Below are 24,009 nucleotides of genomic sequence, written 5' to 3'. Positions count from 1 at the left end.
TACCGCCCAGCACTACTGCACATTAGTGGTCGTTGAAGTGGCTCCCCACTCATTGTGTGAAGTGATTTGAGTAGTGAGAAAAGCTTTATATAAATGTAAAACTACTATAAAGAGTTATTAAGACTAGGGTAAGTGCATTAACAAAACATTCTTTGAAACGTGCTCATTTAAAATAATTCTTGGCAGAATATCCAGAAATTGTGCCAACCATGCTGCTCACTGTTTCAGATGGGGTAATCCCCCAAAGTCCCCCCAACCCTTTCAATTAAACATCACTATTCTACTCCACTGTTTTGAGTACGTTAATATTTGATTTGGATACCAAATGTGCTGATAGGTTGACTGGACACTCTTACATTTGCCCCTGTGTGACTGGTGTAGGTGTATGTGTGTGCCTTGTCCATTGCTGTGAGGAAAGGCATTGTCCACTGCAGTGCAAGAAGCTGTATGTAGTTAAAGGGGTAAAGAGAAAAAAAAAGGGATTTGGCCAATCAAGTAACATGAAATCGGTGATTGGTATTGGCCTTAAAAAAACCTGATCAGAGCATCCCTAATGGAAACTTATGATTTGGTTTGAAAGAAGACACTCATGTTTATGTAAAATACCATTACTGCTTTTGATTGACTATGGGTTTATTACAACATACACAAACAACTTTGAAATATGGTGGTGCCTTCACTGGAGGAACACCTCGTACATATGCGACTACAGTGAAACTGTGCCCTCACGTCATTTATGAAATGTAGTAGCTTTTGTCTTGGACAAGTGTCTAGCTTTGTTTGTCTACTTTTTGCAGTTAGCATTTGTTCCAGTTGTACTCTTTTGCAGTAGTTTGTGCAAACTTGATTTTTCTTTTTCAGCTCCGACACCGAGTTTGGTCTGTCATTGAATGGAAAAGAACCTTTGACGGAGACTCATTTACCATTAGCAGAATGTGAAATTGTTCAAGGGGATTTGATCTCTGTGATTTTAGCAGACCACGGCAGTTCTTCAGTCTCAGCTCAAGATCAGAGTAATTCTCAACTTAGAGGGAGCACAGTATCAGACCAGCAAAATGACTTATGCATAGAATCAACAAGTCAAAACAGAAGTTATAACCTGCACAGTGATAGTCTTGTAAGTTATGAGCTGAGTTTTATTACTTTTTTTTTCTAATGAAATAGTGATGACCTTTGTGTCTCCTGTAAAATGTATTCTTTATAAAGTTTATTTGTTTATAATTTGCAGATTTGATAAATCAAACATTAATACCAAGTTTTACTAATGTGGAAAGTTTAGTTAAATGTGTAATTATTCATAAGAATTACTTATGAATGCTTGGAAATTCAGTTTTCTCTGTCTGGCACATCCCGACTCACTGGTACAAGAAAACGCTCACATGTGACATACTGTTCAACACTATGTCTAGTTATGAAAGATTTTTTGGGTTCTCCCCTGCTTTTACTCATTAGAACCAAATAACCATAATTGTTTGCCCATTTTTGCCTCCTATTTTGTGCAGTAATTTATACCATTATGATAAAGCTTAAGCCAACAGGTGTTTTCAACAAAAATGATCAGAAGGACTTGAAGTTTTGCATGCCACATCAACCAAACCCAGGGTTCATCCCCATAATGAAATTCGAGGAATAACTCCTTCTCATAAAAGTTTGAAAAAATTGGGATCGGTAATACAAGCATGTAGCGTGTTGTCTTACGCAATTTCAAAATTGCAGATCACAAATATGATATTTCTGATATTTGATTGCTTACTAGTGGACCTAGCCCTCTAAGTGCCAGTACTAGGATAGATCAGGTCAGGTCATGTTGGGGTGCATGCATTGGTACCACGGGTTGCTGCACCCACCAAACGGTGAAACAACTTGGGATCCTGGTTGGCAACTCCCCAGGCAGACACGCGGTCCAGTCCTACTCCCAGATATGATCATCTATTTGCCGCAGCCAAATGTTATGTGGGAGTCCCCTTGGCCTGGCCCAGCCGCTTGGGTCCTCAACAATGAGGATCCCGTGAGCCAGATCACCCTTGGAGAGTTGTGCCTCATGTCAGTAGTGCCATAACTGACGCTCCCGCACAATGCAGGTAATGTGCCTAATTTGGGACTCTGTGAGCAACCGCTAATTCGACACAAGATCAAACCAGTGGTACTCAAGAATTCTCTGAAGAGTCACAGTATGAAGGAGTCCAGTCTTCGTCTTAGGTCACTGGATAGCGTCCATGTTTTGCAACCATATAGCAAAGCATGAAGTACCAGGACTCTAAAGACTTGGACCTTCATTCTATTGCAAAGATATCAGGAGCGCCACACAATCCTTTTCAGTGACATTATGAAACCCCAGTGCTCTCCCAGTCCAACCAGAATCATGAATGTCACTGCCAAGGTAAGTAAACCTCTTGACAAGGTTGACATTCACTCCACAGATAGACACACTGCCGATGGCTGCGCCTAAGAGGTCATTAAAGGCCTGGATATTCACTTTTATCCAGGACACTCGCAAGCCCAGACACTCAGACTCCTTGCTCAGTCACTCGAGAGCCCAGATCAGAGACTCCATTGACTCCACAAAGATCACAGCATCGCCAGCAAAGTCAAGATCAGTGAATCCTTCATCACTAACAGATGCCCCACAATCGCTGCACCCTACAACTCTGCATCTCACCCAGTCCACTCCCAGAAGGTTGGAAATGACAAAGTTCAATTATAAGCATATGGGGTAGCATTTTTGACTATTTCAAGGTCGATGATTTACAAAAATTATTTTTTTGATTTCTGAACCTTTAAAAGGGGTCTAGCACTCTTTGGACTCAATCAGAGGATACAAAAAATTACAAAATTCTCTTACAATTGGGAATATTTAGACTTTAAAAATGTAAATTAAAGAATACATTTTAATATTTCAAATAGTTGTCATAACTATTCTTGTCTTGTATGTATTTCTATCTCATGAAGTAAATCATTACATTTGTTATGAACCCACTGAATTAGGGTGGCTTATGCTAATGCAGGCCTTGTATAGATGATTTCTGGACAACAGCCAAGTATTTAACTGACCTAGGATAAAGCTCCACTATCATAAAGCACAAAATAGTTTTTACCTCTCAGGTTTGTTAAAAAGTTGGCAGTATTATTAAGACCCTATATAATGTATAGCGCGAAATACTCTGCACTAATTACCATTGAAGGGAATTTTACAAGTGTAGGTCTATAATTTAGACTATTGATTTACTGTATGCAAACGTTAAAGACGCATACAGCGCCACCCCGCTGCCTGTGCTTGGGAAAGCAGATCATAACCTGGTTCTGCTTCAGCCTCACTATAAACCAAAAGTGAGAGTCCTACCTGTAACCACACGATCATTCAGGAAGTGGACCCCGGAGGCTGAGAATACTCTGAGAGAATGCTTTGGAACTACAGACTTGGATATCCTGCAGGGATCACATAGTGAGAACATTGAGGAAGTTGTTGACTGCACTACTGACTACATCAACTTCTGTATGGACATTGTAGTTCCAGTAAGAACTGTACGCTGCTATGCTAACAACAAGCCATGGATTACAAGTGACATCAAGGGCCTTTTGAACCAGAAGAAAAGGGCTTTTAAAGACGGTGATCAGCATGAGCTCAAGCGCGTGCAGAAGGAACTCCGAGTCCAGCTCAGGGCGGCGAAGGAGCAGTACAGGAGAAAGCTGGAGCAGAAGTTGCAGAATAACAGCATAAAGGAAGTGTGGGATAGGATGAAGATCATCACTGGCTGCAGCTCAAAGTGGGGTACCACCATCGAGAGAGACGTGAAGAGAGCAAACCAAATGAACAACTTCTTTAACAGGTTTGACCACCCTAACCCACTCTCACTCTCACCTCGAAGTATTGCACCCTCCACACATCCTTCTGCTGATACCAACATAGGAGAGACATCCACACCCATAATTACAACAGCGCAAGTGAGCAGAGAGCTGAGGAGACTTCGTGCCAGTAAAGCAGCGGGTCCAGATGGAGTATCGCCACGACTGCTGAAGGTCTGTGCATCGGAGCTGGGGGGTCCTCTACAGCGCATCTTCAACCTGAGCCTGGAACAGGGGAGAGTTACGAGGCTTTGGAAAACATCTTGTATCACCCCAGTCCCAAAGGTGTCACGTCCTAGTGAGCTGAATGACTTTCGGCCTGTTGCTCTGACATCACATGTGATGAAGACCATGGAGAGGCTGCTGCTTCACCACCTGAGGCCACAGGTTCAACACGCCCTCGACTCTCTGCAGTTTGCATATCAGGAGAAGGTGGGAGCGGAGGATGCCATCATCTATATGCTACACCGATCCCTGTCTCACTTGGACAGAGGCAGTGGTGCTGTAAGAATTACAGTGGTGTGAAAAACTATTTGCCCCCTTCCTGATTTCTTATTCTTTTGCATGTTTGTCACACAAAATGTTTCTGATCCTCAAACACATTTAACCATTAGTCAAATATAACACAAGTAAACACAAAATGCAGTTTGTAAATGGTGGTTTTTATTATTTAGGGAGAAAAAAAATCCAAACCTACATGGCCCTGTGTGAAAAAGTAATTGCCCCCTGAACCTAATAACTGGTTGGGCCACCCTTAGCAGCAATAACTGCAATCAAACGTTTGCGATAACTTGCAATGAGTCTTTTACAGCGCTCTGGAGGAATTTTGGCCCACTCATCTTTGCAAAATTGTTGTAATTCAGCTTTATTTGAGGGTTTTCTAGCATGAACCGCCTTTTTAAGGTCATGCCATAGCATCTCAATTGGATTCAGGTCAGGACTTTGACTAGGCCACTCCAAAGTCTTCATTTTGTTTTTCTTCAGCCATTCAGAGGTGGATTTGCTGGTGTTTTTTGGGTCATTGTCCTGTTGCAGCACCCAAGATCGCTTCAGCTTGAGTTGACGAACAGATGGCCGGACATTCTCCTTCAGGATTTTTTGGTAGACAGTAGAATTCATGGTTCCATCTATCACAGCAAGCCTTCCAGGTCCTGAAGCAGCAAAACAACCCTAGACCATCACACTACCACCACCATATTTTACTGTTGGTATGATGTTCTTTTTCTGAAATGCTGTGTTCCTTTTACGCCAGATGTAACGGGACATTTGCCTTCCAAAAAGTTCAACTTTTGACTCATCAGTCCACAAGGTATTTTCCCAAAAGTCTTGGCAATCATTGAGATGTTTCTTAGCAAAATTGAGACGAGCCCTAATGTTCTTTTTGCTTAACAGTGGTTTGCGTCTTGGAAATCTGCCATGCAGGCCATTTTTGCCCAGTCTCTTTCTTATGGTGGAGTCGTGAACACTGACCTTAATTGAGGCAAGTGAGGCCTGCAGTTCTTTAGACGTTGTCCTGGGGTCTTTTGTGACCTCTCGGATGAGTCGTCTCTGCGCTCTTGGGGTAATTTTGGTCGGCTGGCCACTCCTGGGAAGGTTCATCACTGTTCCATGTTTTTGCCATTTGTGGATAATGGCTCCCACTGTGGTTCGCTGGAGTCCCAAAGCTTTAGAAATGGCTTTATAACCTTTACCAGACTGATAGATCTCAATTACTTCTGTTCTCATTTGTTCCTGAATTTCTTTGGATCTTGGCATGATGTCTAGCTTTTGAGGTGCTTTTGGTCTACTTCTCTGTGTCAGGCAGCTCCTATTTAAGTGATTTCTTGATTGAAACAGGTGTGGCAGTAATCAGGCCTGGGGGTGGCTACGGAAATTGAACTCAGGTGTGATACACCACAGTTAGGTTATTTTTTAACAAGGGGGCAATTACTTTTTCACACAGGGCCATGTAGGTTTGGATTTTTTTTCTCCCTAAATAATAAAAACCATCATTTAAAAACTGCATTTTGTGTTTACTTGTGTTATATTTGACTAATGGTTAAATGTGTTTGATGATCAGAAACATTTTGTGTGACAAACATGCAAAAGAATAAGAAATCAGGAAGGGGGCAAATAGTTTTTCACACCACTGTATGTTTCTAGACTTCTCTAGCGCCTTCAACACAATCCAACCTCTGCTCCTTAGGGACAAGCTGACAGAGATGGGATTAGATTCATACCTAGTGGCATGGATCGTGGACTATCTTACAGACAGACCTCAGTATGTGCATCTTGGGAACTGCACGTCTGACATTGTGGTCAGCAACACAGGAGCGCCACAAGGGACTGTACTTTCTCCGGTCCTGTTCAGCCTATATACATCGGACTTCCAATACAACTCGGAGTCCTGCCATGTGCAAAAGTTCGCTGATGACACTGCTATCGTGGGCTGCATCAGGAATGGGCTGGAGGAGGAGTATAGGGACCGAATCAATGACTTTGTTAAATGGTGCGACTCAAACCACCTACAACTGAACAACAGCAAAACCAAGGAGCTGGTGGTGGATTTTAGGAGGCCCAGACCCCTCATAGACCCCGTGATCATCAAAGGTGACTGTGTGCAGATGGTGCAGACCTATAAATATCTGGGAGTGCAGCTGGATGATAAATTAGACTGGACTGCCAATACTGATGCGCTGTGCAAGAAAGGACAGAGCCGGCTATACTTCCTTTGAAGGCTGGCATCCTTCAACATCTGCAATAAGATGCTGCAGATGTTCTATCAGACAGTTGTGGCGAGCGCCCTCTTCTACGCGGTGATGTGCTGGGGAGGCAGCATTAAGAGGAAAGACGCCTCACGCCTGGACAAACTGGTGAGGAAGGCAGGCTCTATTGTTGGCATGGAGCTGGACAGTTTAACATCTGTGGCAGAGCGAAGGGCGTTCAGCAGGCTCCTATCAATTATGGAGAATCCACTGCATCCACTAAATAGTATCATCTCCAGACAGAGGAGCAGCTTCAGCGACAGACTGCTGTCACTGTCCTGCTCCACTGACAGATTGAGGAGATCGTTCCTCCCCCAAACTATGCGACTCTTCAGTTCCACCCGGGGGGGGTAAACGTTAACATTTAACATTATACAAAGTGCGGAAAAAAACACACATTCCAAGTTTACTTAATGTTGTGTTATTCTAAAATGTTATTGTTCATTACATAATGAAAAGTATTTTTGACATATTTAAAAATATGTACGTAAGTAGTTTACTAGGACAGGACAGGAATTGGGGGTTGGTATGTTTGACAGAGACAGTACTGCTGCAATAAATTATTCCATCCTGGGTTGCTCAAGTCCCAGTAGGCATCTTGTGGGAGGCAAGAACAATTCATGGACAGGGTGCCAGCTCATTGCTACCGCTGCACCACCATGCCCCTACATGATTAATACATGCTTTAATGCATTTCTTCATGAAAATGATATCAAGTATACATCTTAGTATTCTAAAATGTTTAGAGAGCTGTAGTATCATGAATGTAATGTTTTCTGTGTGGCAATCACTGACTGCCTGTTGGCATAAGAGAAAGTCCATGGAGAAAGCATGTAGCAATTTACGACTGGGTCGAGGAACACTTTGAATGTGGAGCAGTTAATGTGCTACTTTAGTTACAATGGGATTTCAGAAACTCTAGTAAATTAAACATCAATTTTAAGATAAAGTTTATGATGTTTTACTGTAATGACAAAATACACCACGAGATTAAAGTGGAAATTTTGAGATTAAAGTCAACATTTCGACTTTAATCCCAACACACCTTTTTTCTTTTTCACTGTGTCACTTTTTTTTCTCTTCTCTGTGGCCCTGATACACTACCGTATGACACTCAGACACTCAACTTTTCACGTCAACTTTGACATCTGACCACTTCTTTTTTTATTTTGGGCACTGTACAACAATCTGAACTTGAACTTTTGAGTTCCACTCCATCAATTTCCTTCTGTTGCTCAGTCATACCACTGTCTAATCCATCAAATTGTACATTTTCCTTGCCTCCACTTCACTGAGTAGGGCCTCCACTTCGCATTCGGTGAAATTCTTTTTTATACGTGCTTTTACCATTGTCTTTTAGCAAAACTGAGTAGAAGGGGCTATTTATATTGATTTGCATATTCAAATATGCAAAATTCTGGGAGGAGTGAGGGTGGGGCTATAAGCATATGCATGTGCGTAAAAATTCATGTTGTGTGGAAATTTGCTTAGGCAGAGTTTTATGATTTTTTTTTTTGTGCATGCGCACATTTCTGCTTTTGTCCGTATGCCATGTTTTAGTGTGAATTTTATGCACACCATTATACATGAGGCCCCTTGTGTGCTTCTCCATTATCCTGACTCTGGCTGTGATGGCTACTTTTCAGTGTCCTTAGAATCAGTAAACTGAACTTTCCAGCTCAACTTACTAAAAACATTATAAAATGGGAGCCCTCTGACTGGAGAAGCATCCCTTCCAGCTATCTTTTAGGCTTTATAAATATTTTATAAACATTTTTTCAGTCTAGTACACAAAAGCGTGTCTTAAACCACGCTTAATCTACTTTCACTCCTGTATTACCTTTGAATACTATGCACAGGACTTTTCATTTCATGATATCCTCATACTGTATTTAAGATGTGTTTAATAATATTTGGCATAGAATTATATAAAGTTCTTATTGTACTTTGCAGAATCCTTGTTTTTTTAGCGTATGTTCTGTGTAATTGCGTTATTGAAATTTTAGTTTATTTATTTTTTTTTTTTTTTAATATTTTTATTTTATTAATTTTCATTGTAATCATTCCATACAAACAGATCAATTTATAACCCAACAAATTTGAAAACGAATCAAACCCCACCCCTGAGAAGGAGAGCTTAGCTAAAGGAAAATTTCTTTAAGCTTTTTAATAAGGCAACATAAGACAAAAGAAGGGGAGAAGTAAATATCTATATAAATAAGAGATGGAGAAGGGAGTTAAATGCAATAATAGTTATTTCTCTTATTCTAAAATAATATTGATTAAATCCTGCCATGTTTTGAAAAAATTTTGTACAGATCCTCTAACTGAAAATTTGATTTTTTCCAATTTCAAATAATATAAAACATCGGTTTCCCACTGACTTATAAGAGGAGAATTAGGATTCTTCCAATTTAACAAAATAAGTCTGCGTGCCAAGAGTGTAGTGAATGCAATCGCCGTTTGCTTGTCCTTCTCCAATTCCAGTCCATCTGGAAGGACACCAAACACAGCTGTTAGTGGGTTAGGAGGGATTGTGATACTAAGGCTGTCTGAGAAGCACTTAAAAAATTTTTGTCCAAAATGATGTTAGTTTGGTGCAGGCCCAGAACATGTGACCCAAAATTTAGTTTAAATGTACAGTAACTTAATTATGCACACTCAAGCTAAAGGACTAAGCCACTGCATTGCAGATTTCTCTTTTTGCTTACAAGTTGAGTATGAAACTAAAAATTAGTAACCTGCTGCTATATTTATTTGTACCGTTAGGCTCTTTGCGCTTGTGGACAACTATTTATTAATGTTTCCATCTTACGGTTTCTGCAGGAATACACAGGAGATATTTCCACAAAAATGGAACTTGCCCCCGACATGGCTGATCAGGAAGGAGAAGTTGGATTGTTTAGTCCTGGGCCTATGCTCTGCAGTGAAGCTGAAGATGGACAAATTCCACATTCTTTAGAGACACTTTATTACGCATCAGGATGCAGTAATCCCTGTGATGCTGTTGTGGTAGTTATACACCTGTTGATGCTGGAAATGGGGTATGAACCTCAGGTAACACAACAGATTTATTTCATTATTTTCCAGCTAACCTGTGCTATATTCTTTGTTAGTAAAGCCGGGTATCCACTATAATGAATAAAACATTAGATGAAAAAAGGTTTTGTCCCATCACAGTTTTGTGGGACTTGTTGCCAAGCAAAAGCCCCCAAAATAATCTCCTCCCTGAGAAATAATTTGTGATCTGTCTTACTTACCAGAAGATATTTTGGGTTATTTTGACAGTTCCTCTGAAAGATACAGAAAACTATGTTGTGTCATCTCCTTATAGCCTGGGCAGTTATTGTACTCTCAACTGAAATACATGCAATACTGTGCTTCATAAAACTGGATTTGTCTGTATGTCAACCATGGATTTATTTTCTGTCATTTGTTTTATTAGAAAACACTTTGTTCTGTAAAATTTGATTATCTTCTGATAAAAAAGTGAAATAAAGTGAAAAGAGAATAACTTGTATGCTTTACCTTAGTGATTTTAAAGTATTTTGCTGACAAGTAAAGGTTGAAGAACTCAAGATTTTCAGAAATAAAGAAACAAATGTTGCTGAAGTACAACATTGACATTTTTGCATATTGTTGTTATTTGTCATAGCAGTTTTTAAATCTGCCTGCACAGAAGACTACTCAGATGCCTAATGGATGGAAGGCAGGTGAAATTTACAAGTTTGAGTATCTTCATGCACTGTGTGAGGGAAGTTCTACTCTTTTAATTGCAGTTCCCATGGGGAGGTTCATTGTTATTAATGGTAAGTGCAATTCATGTTAGTGTTTTTTGCTCTGGTTTAAAATGAGATTGAGTTTCAAAGCTTGAGGGAGATTACTGTTTGCATCACAGGTTAATAAACATACACAGAACCTCACAGCAGAAAAAATCATCAAGTTGATTAGAATGTTTGTATTTAATCAATTTGTGTTAGTTTTGGTAATGACAGTGTTGTAGCTATTTAAGGCAACTTATGCAACCTCTTTGTAAAACTTTGTAAGATTGGAAAACATTCAAATGTTTTAATATAGGTGTTAGAACTTGCCTTTGATAAAAAATATATATTTTCATGTTTCTTTGTCACATCGTGAGGGGCAAAGCCTTTTACAAAAACAGTCCAATTTTTTTTTTTTAGCTTTAGGCTTCTAATTTCTATGTTCTTTATAATGCTCTTACTGTATATTTATTTTTTAAGCTGATGCAAATTTTATGTAATGAAATGTAAAATAGTATAGGTGATTGGAAAACTTAAAATACCAGCATTCAAGACTTAAGATAAGATAAGCAGATGATGTACTATGCCGTTGGCTTATTATAAATTTCTCTTGCATGCTAAATGTGGAAGATGTTTAAATGAATACTCCACCCAAAAATTACAATTTTAAAATATGTTAGTTACCCTGTGTTATTTGTATTGATGGCCGATAAAAAAAATTTAATCTCATGTTTTCATGGAGAATGCAGAACACAAATTTTATGATACAGTGGGATTGACTGGAGGCCTACCAGAGGTGAGTGCTTAACGACATCAAACAATATTAAAACCTCCATGAAAAAAATCTTCTGCTACACAAGCCATGTTGCATAATCCACATGTTAGCTGTCCAGTTGTGTGTTCACAACATTCAAATCGCATGCATTGTTTTCCAAGTGTTTTATTACATAAATACTTGAGGAAAATCAGAGTAGCGCTCAAAGAATAAACACATTGAATTGGCATTGAGCTTTGGAATTGAATATCCACCTGTCCTCTTTGTCATTGGTCAAAAGTCCTGTCTTGAATTCAAAAGCTCAATCCCATTTGAACATGAGTAACATTTTTTCATGGACGTTTTAATATTTTTTCTTAAATGTATTGTGTCCGCTGTTCTACATAGAAACATGAGATTAAAAATGTTTCTCATTCATCAGTACAAACAGCATGGGGCAAGTAACACACACACACACACACACAATATTTTTGAGTGGAGTGTTTTTTAAAGTGTATTAATATAATGTAATTGTGATAATGACCCAAAGTGTTTTTAATTGAGTCATATGTGTAACTTTCTTTTTACAAAACATTTTTTGGAATATTTGATAAAGGGACAGTTATTTGAGAATATAAAGTTTTCTTAGTAAAAAGTAGAGTTTCTGTTAAAATTTCTACATTTTTTGCAGCTACACAGAAAAAGAATAGCAAATTCATTGTTTCAATGAAAAAGGCCCAGCTAAATCCATTGTCATATATAAATGGAACAGGAAATGGTGAGGGATTATGACATTTTTATATATATTTATATATATATTCTGTATTATCAATACTTATTTCAGCTGTTTTTCTTACTTTAAATGGGGAATTGAAAGTGGGCAGTAGGCATTTGAAATAAGTAAAAAAGACATTATTTTTATGTTGAAGACATCTGCAAGAGAAAGGAAATTACTTGTGGATAGGTTTACTATCAGAAATTCAGGCATAGATTTAAAATTAAATTAACTTAATGTCCACATATTTTAGTAAATTGGCAGAAACAATTAAAAACACAATAGAAAAACTAACACATATCCCAAAAAGTGGGATACTATAAATACTATACTATATAAAGACTATAAATAACAAAATGTTTTGCTGAACTGTATTAATGCTGTAATAAAATGGAACAGGAAATGGTGAGGGATTATGACATTTTTATATATATTTATATATATATATTCTGTATTATCAATACTTATTCCAGCTGTTTTTCTTACTTTAAATGGGGAATTGAAAGTGGGCAGTAGGCATTTGAAATAAGTAAAAAAGACATTATTTTTATGTTGAAGACATCTGCAAGAGAAAGGAAATTACTTGTGGATAGGTTTACTATCAGAAATTCAGGCATAGATTTAAAATTAAATTAACTTAATGTCCACATATTTTAGTAAATTGGCAGAAACAATTAAAAACACAATAGAAAAACTAACACATATCCCAAAAAGTGGGATACTATAAATACTATACTATATAAAGACTATAAATAACAAAATGTTTTGCTGAACTGTATTAATGCTGTAATAAAACACACATTTGGTATCGTAAGTTTGATCACTATACAGCTACTATAGATTAAAGGTATGTCACCCTTTAGATGTATTTGGTTGATTTTGATTAAAAGAAAGCGATTCTCATTTCTTGTGTACATCAATCAGGCAGAAACCCTCTAAAGTAGGGACAGCCATTCCCTGCAGCCCCCTCCTAGTGGCACCCACAGAACCCAGCATGGTTTCCACATGGGTTTACAGCTCCCAGCATGCCTTGCAGGTTTGTGTATGGGTACACTGGCCCAAGAATAATACCACCCAACTTGCCGGGAGGGCATAAAGTCTTGGAAGGCTGCCTCCCTATGTCCCTCAACCAATCTGGCCACCTGGCAAGGGAAGACTATTCTGTTCGGTATTCTGAACCCTGCTAGGATGCCAGTTCATCAATTTGTGTTTCCATATTGGCATGGCGTGCCCCCCTCTTGTGCAAGATGGGGAACGCCTTGTCTGAACGCCTTGCCTCTGACCACCAATTATGATGGCCTCCCAGAAAGGCAGAGGGACAAGGGTCATACCAGCAGGGATGCCAATCCATCCCCATCATCTGCTGCAATCATACATATATTAAGCTGCAGGTAACTTTATAGTAAACATTGATATGCATGAATGTCTGAAGTGAATTAACAACTGTAAGTGTTCACCATCTTTTGTCTTTGAAAATAACTAAGAGAAAAATATCTCTTTGTGGATTCCGGAAACAAAACACCTAACATTAAAGTTTCAAGGTTATACTTCCTTTTCTAAACATCCCAGGGATTCCTGTTTCAATACGTTTGACTTTTTTTAAATGTGCAGTTGTCTAATGCAATGTGTAGTAAGATTTTGGAACTGAATTTTTGGCTTTTTTATTAATAGCCCTTTTTAATTACTGGAGAGACCTACGCATACTAAAAAGAACTTCAAGAGAAAATAATTTTTTCATAAAAATATAAATAATTGCACATATTGATGCACAGTATTACTCGATAATGCAGCATCCTTAAAATTGGCTTTGATACTAGTGGGTGCCATGAAAAAGTGGAACAAAGCTCTGTGCCATATTTAAAAGCATGTCCTACCAGGTCCTGGGCCCTATGCCACCAAAACTAATTTATGACATATCCCAACTCTTGCTAGGTCTCTTGTTTCTGTACTTGTGATTTGTTTAGTAATGTATTTAGATGAAAAATCACAAGCATCCTATAATTACAAGAAAGCCCATAAGTTGGCAATATTAGTAAAATATAAAATACAACTTAGTTTTAAATTACAGGGAGAAATTGAGTAATATAGGCATTGCTATCAGTCAAAAGTATCAACTGACTCAGCAATATTCTGTAACTCTTACTATACACTTTAGCCAAGCACTTTTAATTAGTTCCTGTGGTAAGAGTGATTTAAAATTTTGGTTTTGAGGGTTTTTCCTGCAGCACATGCAGGCTCAGAGTGCCTTCTGTAAGGACAAAAAAACATTTTGCCACTGTGGAGCAAATTGTAATGAAGAATGGAAGCAAGACACTATATGAGATATCTGATAGCTTAGGGGTCTAGTTATGAGTTAGTTGAATACATTGGTCATGGACAGTTGAACATGATAAAGGTCTGCATAAATTAGGTGTCCAAAATATTGTCTGAGAGTTTTGAGCTAATGAATTTGGACTGGGAGAAATTTAAGTATTTCATAATTGGGGATGAAATTTGTTTACATCGCTGTCATCCAGATTCCAAACAACATGTTAAACAATAGCAGCCTGGTGATTCTCCAATGCCACAAAAAAAAAAAAAAAAAATTGGGATTATTAGCCATTGTCTTCCAAGATCATATTCATAATTGTTTTTTTGATATTGGGATTAAGTCAATTTTTATTACATGCTATACATTGTTCTAAATGAATCTTAGCCTGAAGATGTCTGTTAATTTTTTACATTTAATGTGTCTCACTTAAAGGTTTTCCAATGTATCTTTCCTGGTGTCTATATAAACACAGGGAACTCCAGTTTCTGAATTACATCTTGCCTGAAGAAGAGGCCTGAGTTGCCTCAAAAGCAGGCATATTGTAATATTTTAGTTAGACGATAAAAGGTGTCATTTTGCTTGACTTCTCATTACATGCTTCAGAAAGCCAAGATAACTGATCATTATTTTGCTTTTGCTTTGGCGCTTGTAGTAGTCAGTCAGAAAAAAGCAGTGAGGAAAGCTGTCAACCTTCCCATTCTGCCTCATAGCAACGCTCTGTGAAACTATGGACTCAAAAACTCTATTCTCCAGATCTATGTGACTACTACCTATTCCCTAATCTGAAGGGGCTCCTCCATAGAACACTAGCCAGTATATGCCAGTAGTAGAGAAGTCAGATCAACTACACAAGAGTGGCTGCACATCAAGACTAAAGGTTTTTTATGAGTGACATAGAAAGCTCTGTGACCATAGTAAAGAGTAGTAATGTTCACAGAGGTTATGTTGAAAAATAACACTTATTTAGTTTTACTTATTTTTCTGTTAGTAGATCATGCTCACAACTTGTTGATCACTTGTCATAGTTAGTAAAAGCATGTCAAAGAATAAAACCTTCAAAGTAGTTGAAACAGTCAATAAAATAATGCAAATACTGTACTAGCATAATTCAGTCTGAATGTAATGATAATAAATACATTTATTGTAAAGAAAACAAGGACAGCAACATTTAACCAAATGGTGCCATCAGTAGTGCTGTTTTGTCAATGGTGAAAAATGGCATTATGCAGAAAATGTATCAAACACCCCTTTCTCAGTACATCAGAAGTCAAAATTGACAACAGGAGTTCTAATAATATAGCTATTTAAACACAAGCAAGGAATTCCTTTCAGAATTTTATTAAGAAAGTATACACATAGTTATAACCTAAGCTAATATAGTTAAACACTGGTGTAACAAAAATGATGCAGCTTTTTGGAATTGTGAGTTATGTAGTACAGCATTGATTAAGATATCAACAATACAATCAAGGAAAGAAGTACATGTTAAAAGTGATGAGGACAGGGTATTGTCTCACAAAAAGCAAACCAAATTCTAAATTAGGAGCACATTTTATTGCACCAAAATTGGGTATACACATAACATAGACGTGGATGTTAGTGAACTACTTTCTTAGTCATTACAGTTTCAGCTATTTTAATGCCTACTGTGTTGTGTTTTTAAACACGTTAGTTACCATTACTAATATTTCTGTATTTTAAAAGAGCTACTTGTGAAAATGTGAACTGACTTGTGGTTTGGAGCTCATTTATCACTGTCCATTTTTGAATGAATAAACAAATGCTTGTGTGAATAACAGCAAGGTGCTCATAATAACTGTCATTATATCCTATAATGCTGTAGTACAGTACTTATTTAATATGTACAGATCACTGATTAATTGAATCTAACTACATTTGTGTTATTTGTTCAAGGAGAAAATGCTGCTGGCGTTTATAAAGATCTCCAAAGGTTGTCTTGTATTTTCAAAGACCAGATTGTTTACCCCTTATTAGCATCATCCAGGCAAGGTAAGCTTAAGGATGTAATCTTCTTTGTACATTAAATGGAAGTCTTGGTTGGAGTTATTTGCTGCATCCATAGTGCTGCATATGACTTCTTGCTGTAATAAAGCGAAGGTTACAGTGACATTACTGTTGTGTCACTGCTTCATTTTGTCTTGTTGTAGGTGATTAGTGTAGATATACTGTATATACACACAAACACACACTACATATCACTCTGAAGCAACAAGTAAACAATTTGTAACTACATAGTGTGTATATATATATATATATATATATATATATATATATATATATATATATATATATATATATATATATATATAATTATGTACTCATTCAAACCTTTACATTCAAAATTGTTTTTTAATTCCAGTCATTGAAGCAATTTCTGTTTACCACTAGACACAGTGAAGCATTGCATTTTGTACACTAGGTTGGGTTTTTTAGGCTGTAATTCACCCATCTTCTTCTGCCTTCCATGGCAGATGGCCCACAGAAGTTCTCTGCGTTACATATTTATTTTGTTTTCTTTTTGTTGTAGCTTTTTACTTGGATTGCATGTCTGGAATAAACCAAGTGCATACATACTGTAGATTTTCATACCAGCTTCTTCCATTGCTGGGTTATGGGAATGAGAATAACGGTTTTGCTGGCAGCCCTTGGCACCACCCGATTCCCCTCAGAAGTCAGAAGCAAACTTGATTACAAATGAGATAAAAAACATTGCATGCCGCAGCCGATCCCTTCAGTTGTGGGCTTGTGGCTTGTGTGTGTGTGTGTGTGTGTGGTGGGGGGGGGGGGGGAATGTTATACCATGAATAAGCCACGAGCCAACATGCCTTTTTTTCCCTCCCATGTGTTTATGACACACTGATATTAGCAGTATAATAAGTGACATTCGATTGGGGGGGGGGGGGGTTCCTCGAGGTGTAAAAGTACTCACAGGTATGTTAAGAAACACCGCCTGTACTCTAAATTGAAATTGAAAGTGAGCTGCTCAGTAAACTAACATAGAAAGAATGTGCAGCAGACAGCATCAGGTATGGTAATTTAACTCATGATGCTTGAACTATAAAACTGAATGCCGTGACGCTTTAAAGTTAAACTAAAAGCAGTACTTCCAAATCAAGTGTAACAAAGTCCTTCATCAAAGTCCTTCATCCTTCATCAAAGTCCTTCATCAAACACCTCGTTCTCATTAGAGTCAAAACTGTGATCAGAATCTAACTCAAGCTTTGCGCTCAACGATGTATAAAGATGAGCTGTCACAGGAACCATTTTTTTCCTACGTTTTATGCACAGCTGTGACATGTAATATAAATGACCAATCATAGACAACTATACATCATGGGAATGCAGTGAAATTCAGCTATCTAATGGTAATGATCCTTTCACTGTATGTGGCTTGACCCGGGTGAGATCTATGATAAAAGCAAATTCATTAAGTTGTGATACGCTGTTTGCCTCAGGATATGCATGTGCAACTCACATATTTTAATAGTGAAAGAGACCAGACAATATGGAAACTTTTGATTTATTTGAAAGAAGACACTGTTGGGTATGTAAAAATATTACTATTGCTTTTGATTGATTTGTGGGTTTACTGCAACATATAAGAACAACTTTGAAACATGGCTGTGTCCCACCGGAGGGACACTTTGTGACTAAGTGGTTAAGTCTGTTTAAGACATGGCCAGCTAAATCCTTTGAGACTCCATTCTTGAATGTTTCTGCATGAAGTAAGAGCTGATGCCATGGATCCAAGGTTAGACTGAAATTTTCATTGTTTCTTCTGGAGCAAAGTATTGAATTCTCTTCTTCAACTTTTTTTCTGGATGGACTGAGTAGTGTAATAATCCCTGTAATTTTTATCTAGAAGTATTGTCAATCTTCTTCCACCAAACAATGTATAGCATCTTCAGTGTAATTTTATTCCACTACTCTAACACTGGAGGATTCTGAACGTCACAATGACATCGGCCAAAGAAAAGGGCCCTTCATCCCATGTTAAGGACAGATTTGTTTAAAGACGGTAGGTGTGCTGGCAGTGCTTAGGATTAGTTTGAGGGTTTCTTCAGTAATTTCCTTTACTTTTTTGATTACTGCCTATATCTCTCTGACTTTAGAAGTAATTGTTAGAAAGCATTTTAGCCTTGTTTTTTTAGTTGTCAATTGATTTTATGGAGTATCTTCCATACACAGTCTGTAGCTATAATGCTTTCCATTACTCATGGCCAGACATTGCACATCAGCCACATCTGGTAACTTAACAATATGTATTGCTACAATGCTTATTTTATTGATTAGATATTTTCTTTGTCTGCCCATTAGCAGGCTGTAGAGTTTTCAGGCGGGTGAAACTCTTGACAGCTGCCTCAAATAGTGAAGTCTTCAGTAGTGTTTCATTTATCAGTTGATGGTTCCACAGTTCTTTTTACACAAATGTCTAGAACATCTAATCTCTAAAATATCTCTTTTTCACAATTACTCATATCAATGAAACTATCAGTTAGTAGAATTATAAATCTTTCTGAAAGAATCAACCCAAACTGCTGTCTACATTTTTTGACATTTTAAAATTGCTGAAAGTATTATTTTGTAAAGAAACAATTGACCAGCTCATTAGGGATGCTCTGATTGTATTTTTTAAGGCTAATACCGATCACGGATTTCATATTACTTGATCGGCCGATTCTGATACCCATTCCAATTTTTTTTTTTGTTCTTAATCCCTTTAAAAAACTTTTTACAGTAAGCTCCTATATAACCAGACACATAGTAGCCTTATGTTCTGTATTAAAGTGTATTTTTATAATTAAACTATAGACCAAAGATATTAACTGTTCATTTTTTTTAACAAAATAAAATTTTGTATGCTTATTGTTCAGTGACTATAAAAAATATTAAAATAAAAAAATTAAAATAAAAACTTTAACTAATAAAATATGTACAAAAATATGTATCTTTAATACATATGGCATAAAAGAAAATAAAATGCTTCTCATAATTACAAGCTGTCTTATTGTTTAAATTTTTCTGCAATGTGCTTATTTGAAATATATTTTAATTAAAATAAATATTTTTCACTATTTCTCTAACAAAAAAAATATTTATATTTATATACACACACGATCAACTGATATTAAACACTGCCTACATGTAAATATATGCCACTATAAGGTTTTAATAATTTCTAATCGTTAATTGCAGTACAGCTTTTTTTGCTCTTATAAAATATACTATATTTATTCAGTGTACCAGATAGACATTTGTAATTCTTGAGGTGCAATTATAAATATGAACTACCATTTTAGTAGAGCAGTAGTCAATTCTTACCAAAACATATGCTGCCTGTCACACAGTACAACTCTTTACAAAAGTTCCAACTGTTCATAAGATATTTATGAAGAAGACACAAGGCTAGCAAGCTTATCAAGGTTGCAAGTAAAAGACACATTTTGCTGTTACACTAACAAGCCTGATTTACTAAGCAGCAATTTCAAATTCTTCTTTGTTGTTTCTCTTTCCAATTAAAAATATAAACTACTTTACTTAACACTAGCTCGCTGTCCAAACTAGGACAAACTGAGTCTGTTTTAATTAAAAGACAAAATAAAAATGGTCTGAATTCATTAAAGTAGCTGTTCTTGCTGTTTTTCTAATTGCACAGGACATCTTTTCCGATTCCTTTTTTTCAGTTTATTACTCCACTTCCTTTAATGTAAAGGTTCTTTACACTTCACAAAGTTCACTACAAAAATGCAGTTACTGTATTACCTTGTGTAAAGGAGCACTGCAACTAATTTACCGTAAAGCGTAGAAAAGCAGTGACTGAAAAATATCTCTTTTTGTGAATGGCAAATTTACTAATCACAGATTGAGTCTTTTGTAGTGAAAATCAGCCCATTTTGATCAGCAGCCAATTCAGTCTTTTTATTTTTAGTTCAAATTATTCTGCATAGTTTTGTATTACTGATATTTTCTCTCCTTTTTCCTTTTTCACAAATACAGCTCTTGACCTTCCTGATGCATTTGGACTGGCTGTACTACCCTTGGAATTGAAGCTGAGAATTTTCAGACTTCTAGATATTCAGGCAATTGTTTCTCTGTCAGCTGTGAATAGAGGTCTCAACATGGCTACAGAAGACCCAATTCTTTGGAGATTTCTTTATCAGCGGGACTTCAGGGGTGAGGCAACTTTATACTACTTCTTCAAAAAAATAAAAATAAAAACAGTCTCATTTATGTTGTTTTTTTAAAGGAGTACTCCACCAAAAAATTGGGTTGTTTCTAGTGATGGCAGAAAAAGATTTGTAATTTATTATCCTGGAGAACGGTGGTTACAAAATTACTGATACAGTGGGCTTCAATTGGGTAAATTCTGAACATCAAAAATACACTTATGAGCAAAGTCTAAGATTACTCATGTCACAAAATCCATGACAGGTATCCAGTTGGTATGCTCACAGCATCCCAGTATTTTATGTGGTGCTGTTGAAGACCATTGTATCATCTCTGCTCTCCATGAAAACTTGGGAATTAAAGTTTTTCTTGGCCATCAGCACATATATATATAATGTTTAACTTTCAGACAGGGCAGTTTATATCAAGTCCAGGTTTGGAGATACCAGCCATGCTCACTTTAAAAGGATTTTGAGTAACTATTGTCATCAGTTGAAGGAAGAAGCACACAAAAATTAAATGTTGGAGCATCTAAGTGGTCATCCTTGTTTAATACTTTAGTCACAAACAAAAACAGATGCTTGATGGCGTATGAAAATCAAAATCAACAATAATAAACAAAATGACTCACTTGTGGTCTCAAGTCTTCAGAATGCACAGAGCTCCATCCTGCAGGTCATTTTGGCCATCAACAACTGACTCTCCTCCTGACGTGCCAGAGCTTTATGAAGCTCCAGTTGGAAGGGGCTGAGTCAGTCACCCTCAGTTGGTGTCTAGCGCATCCTCTCACCCTTTGGTGGTATTATGTACCTCAGATGAGCCTATGAGGTGATCCTCCAATTTGCAAGCATGACACCATGGTGATAGCCGCATGTGTTTATAAATCCTCTTAACACAGGTGATTGGCCAAGGAGGGAGCACAGCTTCTGAATAAGACCCATTTCCAATCTTGTTTCTCTAAGCCACAGATTTGAAGACATTAAAGGAATATTCTACCCAATAGTTGTGTCTTTGTTATATGTTATTTGCATCATGTAAAATTATAGTGATGGCAGAGAGCTTATTTCCATGCAGAATGAGAGAAAAAGTTTTATAATATAATAGACCTCATTGGTGACCCATACTGCACAATAGCAAATGAAGTTAAAAACCTCCATGTTAAAAAGAAAAAAGTTCTTATGTTACTTGTGTCGCATAATCCACGTGTCCATTATCCAGTCATATGCTCAAAACATAACACAAGCATTTTTATTAAAATATTATTAGCAGTTACTTTTGGGAGAAGCAATATGCATCTAAAAATGTATTCCCATAATTCTGTGCTTTTCATTTGAAGACAGGACTCCTGATCAATGGGTGAGGGGAGTTTTAGGAATGCATTTTCTTGTTTACGAAATGTGCTGCTTTTTCTGGAATTAACTGTTAATAATATTTTAGTAAAAAATGAATGTGTTTTGAATGTTTTGAGCACACAAATGGATAATAGAAAAATGGATTATGCAACACAAGTAATGTGAGAATTGTTTTCTTTTATCCAAGGACTTTTTTCACATTGTTTGCTGTTGTGCAGCCCGGGTTGTTACAAGACTTCATTGTATCATAAATCTTTTCTCAATTTCTGCATAAGAACAAATTATTCTCAGCCATCACTACACACTACCTGGGATGAGTAACATTATTATTTTTGTTTGGAGGTTTGTATGTTGCAGCATTTATATGAGAACACATGAATTTTGCCTTCTCAGTTGAATCTGAATAGACAAGATTAAAAGACACAAAATATTTACTGTACATAATATAAAACAATACCTAAATATATATTTTTTATATTTAGTGAAGAAAGCCTTCAACCCCAAAACTTTACTGCCTCTGAGGCATTTTGTTAAAAACCCATGGCACCGGGTAGAAGGGGATTTCTGGAGCACTTTGTTTGGGTCTTTTACAGCAACTGTCCTCCCCAATTTACTTGAAGGTTGAGTGTTGCATGTAATGGGTGCCTCTCATCAGCTGAGATGATGTCCAGTTTCTTCATTGTCAACTTTTGACACATACTTAATCATATTGATCAGTAATAGTAATTTTAGATGCCTGTTTGGTAACCTATTAGAGCTTAATAAATTTTGACATGTCTGGCTACAAAAACGGTCAGTGAAGCTGCAAGTGATGATGGACTGGAAATCAAAGCTATAGACAGACAGCACGAGATCCTTGTGTAGTTTGAAATAAGCACTGATTGCATTTAGAACAGATACTTTTTGTATTAATATGCTAATTTAGGTTTTTATATATGTGAGTTCCTAGATATTTATATTCAGTCACTATTTCTACCACCTCCCCAAAGCAGTGAGGGTTGAACATACAGATTTCTTCTTCCAAAAGTGAAGTACCATATTTTTCGCACCATAAGATGCACTTTTTTTTCCCCAAAAGAAGGTTGGAAATGTCTGTGCGTCTTACGGAGCGAATATTGCGTCACAGACCATGATGTGTATTACCTGACAAAAGTCGACATCCACGGGTAGAGGGCGACAAAACTCACTGTTACGTTACAGGCATTCCCTCTGTGCTTGGAGGAATGTTAGACTCATTGACTCGGCATCTAATCCTTGCGTGTGCGTGAGTTGCGAAATGTAAACAAATATAAACAAAGGCAAGATAGCATCTACATCTCATGAGGGAGCTAAGCAAGTGCAGAAAACAAAATACTCAGCAGACGATGTTTTGCGCATTATCACTGAGTCGGACTCTGGACTCGACAGATTACCAGCCGCTCGAGTACTTCAGGCTGTTCTTTCCTGAAGCTGCCTTTCAGCTACTGTCAGACGAGACAAACAGGTATGCAGAGCAATTTTTTGAATGGAGGGCTGTGCTTGCGCCGCATTCTCGTTTTTCAAACTGGAAACCCACAACAAAACACGAGATGAAGGGCTTTGTGGCATTACAAATATAGATGGGACTAGATTGCCGATATAACTTCAGGGAGCATTGGTCCAAACGTGCTTTGTCCCCTGGTGGCTTTGGACAGGTTATGCTGCGTGATGATAGGTACGTGCTCCTGCAAAGTGATTGTGAGCAACTGAGCTTAATAAATTCTGACACTAGCGATGAGGAGTTCTTGGGGTTTCCATAAAACTAGAAGAGTGCTTGAACCTTAAAGTCTCTCCTTATTTGTTAATGACAGTGATGATGTTTCTTAATACCAGTGTTGAATTTACATGGTTGAAATATTATTCTGCTATATTTTATTCAACATATTAGTGCACCATTTGGTTCAGAATATTTTTTTTCTTGTTTTCCTCCTCTAAACCTAGGTGCGTCTAATGGTCAGGTGCGTCTTATGGTGCAAAAAATACGGTAGCTTTGCTTCATTCTTTCTAACAATTATGAAAGGTTCTTTATTATCTTACTAAAAGGTCCACTTGATTGATGTAACGATTTTATACAGTTTAGCAAAAGTTAAGTATGTCTGTGTTCCTTGTTAATGACTTAAGAAGAGTAAAGATTATTGTTTTTAATGTCACAGCAAGACTTGTTTACTGCTGAATCAGACCTTATTTAGCACATTTTGTCCCCATCAGCACATAATGTTGACCTTAACAAAAATTCAATTGACTCCTACTTGAATCAGATTC

The 24,009-nt window shown here is 37.1% G+C and overlaps 2 protein-coding genes across 5 annotated transcripts in view; both read left to right on the top strand.

Annotated features, from left to right (window-relative positions):
• The window catches only part of LOC114654705 (metalloproteinase inhibitor 3-like), a 756,439-nt gene that overhangs the window by 326,861 nt on the left and 405,569 nt on the right, over nt 1–24,009 (top strand). The window lies entirely within an intron of this gene.
• The window catches only part of fbxo7 (F-box protein 7), a 66,080-nt gene that overhangs the window by 34,462 nt on the left and 7,609 nt on the right, over nt 1–24,009 (top strand). For 3 of the 4 annotated variants that reach the window (XM_051929513.1, XM_028805437.2, XM_028805445.2), the window contains 6 exons: nt 862–1,117; nt 9,414–9,644; nt 10,243–10,396; nt 11,794–11,880; nt 16,103–16,198; nt 20,207–20,383. In XM_051929513.1, the coding sequence (XP_051785473.1) occupies nt 862–1,117; nt 9,414–9,644; nt 10,243–10,396; nt 11,794–11,880; nt 16,103–16,198; nt 20,207–20,383 (1,001 nt within the window). The remainder of the gene's footprint in view (nt 1–861; nt 1,118–9,413; nt 9,645–10,242; nt 10,397–11,793; nt 11,881–16,102; nt 16,199–20,206; nt 20,384–24,009) is intronic. The other variant, XM_028805455.2, reaches the window with a different exon arrangement.

The sequence above is a fragment of the Erpetoichthys calabaricus genome, chromosome 1 (genome assembly GCF_900747795.2).
Source record: "Erpetoichthys calabaricus chromosome 1, fErpCal1.3, whole genome shotgun sequence".
NCBI classification, from domain to species: domain Eukaryota; kingdom Metazoa; phylum Chordata; class Cladistia; order Polypteriformes; family Polypteridae; genus Erpetoichthys; species Erpetoichthys calabaricus.
The sequence above is the reverse complement of the archived record's forward strand: the minus strand, read 5'-3'. Positions and strand labels throughout refer to the sequence as shown.